At 43.5% G+C, this 6,256-nt stretch overlaps 1 protein-coding gene across 1 annotated transcript in view; it reads left to right on the top strand.

The window, feature by feature from the left end:
- Window positions 1–6,256, top strand: part of TFB2M (transcription factor B2, mitochondrial) — a 32,044-nt gene that overhangs the window by 21,646 nt on the left and 4,142 nt on the right. The window contains exons 4-5 of the mRNA XM_011955774.1: window positions 770–925; window positions 2,495–2,557. Coding sequence (XP_011811164.1) covers window positions 770–925; window positions 2,495–2,557 — 219 coding nt within the window. The remainder of the gene's footprint in view (window positions 1–769; window positions 926–2,494; window positions 2,558–6,256) is intronic.

Here is a 6,256-nt window from a genome sequence, read left to right as displayed (position 1 = left end):
CTCGTGATCCGCCCGTCTCGGCCTCCCAAAGTGCTGGGATTACAGGCTTGAGCCACCGCGCCCGGCCAATTTTTGTATTTTTAGTAGAGACGGGTTTCACCACATTGGCCAGGCTGACCTCAGGTGCTCTACCCACCTTGACCTCCTAAAGCGCTGAGATTACAGGCGTGAGCCACCGTGTCTGGCCCTGGCTCTAATTTTTAAATTGTTGCAATGTGGATCTTAGTGTATTCTCTTCACTGCTTTTGCCTGAGAATATTCCAAGGTCTTCAGTCCATGCTCCTTGCTGTTTTTTTTAAGCTCAGGAATGTTATCTCATTTGATTTTAGCTTTTGTTCCAATTCTTTTTTTTTCCCCTCAAAAACATTTGAGGTTCTTAGGTTGGATCTCTGATCCTTGTCTTCAGTGTCTGTCACGCTCTCATCATTTTTCTCTATTCCCAGAATCTCTTCACAGTTAGTCTTCACGTCCCTGATTCTGCTTTCTGCCCGCACTGTGTATTGTGCGCTCAGTACTATAGTTCTTGGTTTCTCTAAAATTCTTCCTTACCCACTGATCTTGTCTCATTCTGTGGACTTTCATCTCAAGCCTTCTGTCCTGGTGGCTTTCAGCTAGTTTTTTCAGAGAGGCCCTCTGAGGACTTTAGCTTGCAGAATAATGTTTTTGTCGTCTTGTTCCCTTAATATTTGTTTTCAAAGGTCCTGTGTTAGGTTTCGCCATTTGCTAAACTCCAGCAAGGAAAGGTCTTTCTGGCCCTAACATTTCTCAGCGCTTGCTCCACTGTGTATCTGCAGCTGTGGAGGAAGTCGTGGAAGTCAATGCCCAGTGTCTCGCAGGTTTTCCTCCACTGTCCTGGACGAGGGGAAAGCTGCTGAGGCTTGACCCGGCGTGTGGGAAGTGGCCGTACCCATTGTGCGCGCTGATGGTGCTTTTCTTCCCCCACTTAAAGTGACAGTCCCGGAACTGCTAGGAATTTCCCAGTTTGGCCCCGATTATATGTTTTATTCCACTCTCTTTGCCCCTGTAGTTAATAATAAATGACTATTTCGACAGTCGCATTTCAGACCTTGTGTTCAATATTGTTTAGTTTTTTAAGCCTATGTCAGATCTATTTTAACCCACTCTTATTTGGAATTTAATATGGTTATGGGTATGTATAGTTTTTTTAACAGAGAATACTTTTTTGGGTGGATTGTTTTTTTTTTTTTTTTTTTTTGAGACGGAGTCTTGCTCTGTTGCCCGGGCTGGAGTGCAGTGGTCGGATCTCAGCTCACTGCAAGCTCCGCCTCCCGGGTTCACGCCATTCTCCTGCCTCAGCCTCCCGAGTAGCTGGGACTACTACAGGCGCCGCCACCTTGCCTGGCTAGTTTTTTGTATTTTTTTTAGTAGAGACGGGGTTTCACCATGTTAGCCAGGATGGTCTCGATCTCCTGACCTCATGATCCGCCCGTCTCGGCCTCCCAAAGTGCTGGGATTACAGGCTTGAGCTACCGCGCCCGGCCTGGTTTTTTATTTTGAGACGCGATCTCATTCTGTCAACCCAGGCCGGAGTGCACCGGCACAATCCCAGCTCACGGCAACCTCCGCCTCCCAGGCTGAAGCAGTCCTCCCGCCTCAGCCTCCCAGATGGCTGGAGCTACAGGCATGCGCCGCCACGCCTGGCTAACTTTTGTAGTTTTTGAAGAGACGAGGTTTCACCTTGTTGCCCAGGCTGGTCTCAAACTCCCAAGCTCAAGCAGTTCTCCTGCCTCAGCCTCCTAAAGTGCTGGGATTATAGGTATGAGTCACTGTGCCTCACCAGATCATCTTTTAAAATTAATTGCCTTATGCACAACATTCTATTACAAAAGATAGATACCGAAAAATAGTGATCCATTTTAAAATTGACACTAGGTATTGGTTGTTGTTTTTGGATAGGGTCTCACTCTGTTGCCAGGCTGGAGTACAGTGGCGCAGTCTTGGCTTACTGCAAACTCAAGCTCCCAGGCTCAAGCACTTTGGCCTCCCAAAGTGCTGGGATTATAGGCATGAACCATAGCACCCGGTCGACACTAGCATCTTTATTTGTGTATTTCCATATATGTCCTAACATACTCACATAGTTTGATTCATAGGCTTTTCCAGTAAAGTAGGGCAGAAAGAAATCCTCAGCATTAATCTAATATGCCTTAAACTGCTGATTCTGACTATGATATGGAAATATTCAGTGGTAAAAATTGTAACAAATACTTACTTTGCGTAATTGCATAAAGGGCAAGTCATATTTAATAAGGAAAAGAAGTACTAGTATTTGGGTAGACTTTTGATCCTCCTCCTCTTTAAAAAAATTAAGGAGAGATATGTATATTATTTAACTATAACATGTTTTTCTTAAATCCAATTAGACTGACCATTCTCTTATTTAGGCAAGGTGTTTTTTAAGGAAGTAATAATTTGGGGCACTTTGACCAAGGAGAAATAAAAGGTGTTGTTTTGCTTTGGTTTTCTCCCCTAGGAGCCTTGGTCATCATTTGACGTATACACCCGAAGTGGGCGGCTGGAAAGCACAAAGCGTAAGGTAAGAAGAAAATAATACCTTTTCCTTTTTCTCCCTACGTGACATATTTTTTATTTTATTTTTTAGGACTATTTGGTAGTCTGTATTTAACTTTCTAATTTTGAAATATCTAGAAACGTTCTTTAAACATATCTTACTACTTTTAATGAATCGAAAGTATTTTAGAGGAGTTTTATCAGCTGTTATACAATGGATGCTGGCATAGTAGTAGGCTTAAAAACAGAATCTAAGTTCTCTTCTTATCGCTTTTGAAATGAAGGCACATCTCAAATTTGGAAAATAAAATCATTTTAATATTCATCTAATTTGATTAATTAGAATCAAAATTTTATGACTTACTAATCGATTAGAAATTTGTGATAATCAAGGTCAAGAGATCGAGACCATCCTCGCCAACATAGTGAAACCCCACCTCTATTAAAAATACAAAAATTAGCCTGGTGTGGTGGCGCACGCCTGTCGTCCCAGCTACTCAGGCAGCTGAAGCAGGAGAATCACTTGAACCTGGCAGACAGGTTGCAGTGAGCCAAGATCGTGCCACTGCACTCTAACCTGACGACAGAGTGAGACTGCCTCTCAAAAAAAAATTGTGATATTACTACTTTTATTACGTGGTTGAATTCACTGATAGGTACTTCCTGATTTTTACCCAGGAGTTAGGCCTTTATTTTTGTTTGTTTTTCAATCTTTGTGTGTAAGAACCGAAGGGACAATGTTACAGTTCTCCATTTAGTTTATCTCAGGGCTAGTTTTGAAATTCTAATAAAATAGCTAAAGTTTCACAAAACAATTTTTTGACTCAATTCAGAAGTTTTACTTTAGAATTAGATACCTGTCTTTAAGGTTTAGAGCTTAAAAAAAAAAATTAAATGCTAACAATGGCCTAATCCCAGCATAACAGCTTAGTCTGAAGATCCTGTTTGCTTGCTTGCTTATGTTTTTTTCTCACACTTGCCACTAAAGGAAAAAGAAAGTTATCAGTTTTCTGTCATTGATGTGATTTTTGAGTAATCAGTCATCATTGTGCTCTTAGTTCTGTTTGACTATTTATACAGCATGGTCATGTGGTCTCAAAAAACAGAATAGGAATAATACATTTTTGTCTAATACAGTACATTTGGATGCTATTGGGGACTTATCCAAATATTCCACAAATGAACAATCCTGTATATAACAAAGTTTCTCAGTTTTTCCACAAGAAGATGAAAAGCTTAAGTTTTTTTGGCCAAGCTTAAAAATATAAACTTGGCCTGGCTGGTGGCTCACTCCTGTAGTCCCAGCACTTTGGGAGGCCAAAGTGGGTAGATCACAGGGTCAAGAGTTTGAGACCAGCCTGGCCAACATACTGAAACACTGTCTCTACCGAAAATACAAAAATTAGCTGGGTGTGGTGGCGGGCACCTGTAGTCCCAGCTACTCAGGAGGCTGAGGTGGGAGAATCACTTGAACCCGGGAGGCGGAGTTTGCAGTGAACTGAGACCATGCCACTGCACTCCAGCCTGAGTGACGGAGTGAGACTCTGTCTCAAAAAAAAAAAGTGTTTGTGTATGTATATACGTATATAAACTTTTAGGGTTGAAGATGAAATAAGCAAATGTCATATTTTATGACAGAATTTATTTTAGATATTTCACATCTGTCTTGATGTCATGGTGCTCATATTGTTATAAAAGCTGTTTGAGACATTTAACAGGTTTTTAGAGCTTATCATTTCTATCCAAGTTTTGTTTGAGACTTCTACTTTTTAAATATCCAATTAAAAATTTTAATCAATAACTTTTTTTATCCTTTACATCCGATGGTGATGTTTTATCTCGAATATAGCAAGGACTCAATATATGTTAATGCCATGTTTGGGATTTTTTTTTACTATTAATTTTTATTTTTTTTTTTTTTTTTATTTTTTTGAGGCAAAGTCTCATTCTGTCGCCCAGGTTGGAGTGTGGTGGCACAATCTTGGCTCACTGCACCTCCACCTCCTCTGTTCAAGAGTTTCTCCTGCCTCACCCTCCCGAATGCTGGGATTACAGGCATGCTTCACCACGTGGGGCTAATTTTTGTGTTTTTAGTAAAGATGGGGTTTCAACCATGTTGGCCAGGATGGTTTCAAACTCCTGACCTCAGGTGATGCGCCTGCCTCAACCTCCCAAGTGCTGGGATTACAGGCGTGAGCCACCCCACCTAGCCTTTTGTTGTTGTTAAAGACAGTGTCTCACTCTTCTCCCAGACTGGAATGCAGTGGCACGATCATGGCTTACTGCAGCCTCAAACTCCCAGCACTCAAGTGATCCTCCCATTTCAACCTCCCAAATAGCTGGGACCACAGGTGTGCACCACCTCGCCCAGCTAGTTTTTTTGTTTGTTTGTAAAGAAGGTGTCTCCCTATGTTACCCAGGCTTGTCATGAACTCTTGGGCTCCAGCAATCCTCCTGCCTCAGCCTGCCAAAGTGTTGGATTGCAGGCGTGAGCAACCCGGCCTCATGTCTGGGATTTGATTTTACCCTACTTAGATGTTAATAAATGTTACTGTTTCTCGGATGTTGGCCTAAGACTCCTGGATCAGACAAAGGATGTTCTGTGCCTCTCTTCCTGTGGAGTGATTTGATATGGCTTAGTTGGATGCCTTGCATTTAGTGGATTTGCTTTACAGCTGAGAAGTGCAGAGCTGGGGGATCCAGGTCTTTTTTTTTTTTGAGTTAGGGTGTTGCTCTGTCACCTAGACTGGAGTGCAGTGGTGTAATCTCGGCTCACTGCAAACTCCACTCAGTGGTCTCAAGCATCCTCCCCTCTGAGCGCCCTAAGTAGCTGGGGCTACAGGCATGCACCACCATGCCATGCCAATTTTTGTACTTTTTGTAGAGACAGGGTTTTACCATGTTGCCCAGGCTGGTCTTGAACTCCTGGGCTCAAGCTATCTGCCCACCTCAGCCTCCCAATGAATCCATCTTTCATGGCAAACATTAAGCAAACCTGCCCTTTTGTTTTTTTAAGATAGGGCCTGGCTCTGTCGACCAGCCTTGAGTGCAGTGGCATGCTCTCAGCCTCCACCTCCTGAGTTCAAGCCATCCTCCCACCTCAGCCTCCCAAGTAGCTGAGACTACAGGCACACACTGCCACACCCAGCTAATTTTTTATTTTTTATAGAGATGGGGTTTTGCCATGTTGCCCAGGCTGATCTTGAACTCCTGACCTGAAGTGATCCATGCCTTGGACTCCCAAAGTGCTGGCATTACGGGCATGAGCCCTGCGCCCAGCCACAAGCCTGCTCTTTGTCCTGGAGAGAGACATCATCTCCTCCCTCAAGGTTACTCATTGCAAACAACTCTGAGAAATGGCCCAGGTAAAGACCAATTAGGGCTTTGTGTTCTTGGTGTACACAGTAAGAAAATGTGGGCCAGGCGTGGTGGCTCACGCCTGTAATCCCAGCACTTTGGGAGGCCGAGGCGGGCAAATCATGAGGTTAGGAGATCAAGACCGTCCTGGCTAACACGGTGAAACCCCATCTCTACTAAAAAATAACAACAACAAAAAAATTAGCCGGGCATGGTGGCGGGCACCTGTAGTCCCAGCTGCTCGGGAGGTTGAGGCAGGAGAGTGGAATGAACCCGGGACACGGAGCTTTCAGTGGGCTGAGATCGTGCCACTGCACTCCAGCCTGGGTGACGGAGCAAGACTCCATCTCAAAAAAAGAAAAAAAAA

This window comes from Colobus angolensis, unplaced genomic scaffold, assembly GCF_000951035.1.
Source record: "Colobus angolensis palliatus isolate OR3802 unplaced genomic scaffold, Cang.pa_1.0 Scaffold40, whole genome shotgun sequence".
In the NCBI taxonomy this organism is placed as follows: Eukaryota; Metazoa; Chordata; class Mammalia; order Primates; family Cercopithecidae; genus Colobus; species Colobus angolensis.
Note: the sequence above shows the minus strand (reverse complement) of the source record. Positions and strands in the feature narration are given on the sequence as shown.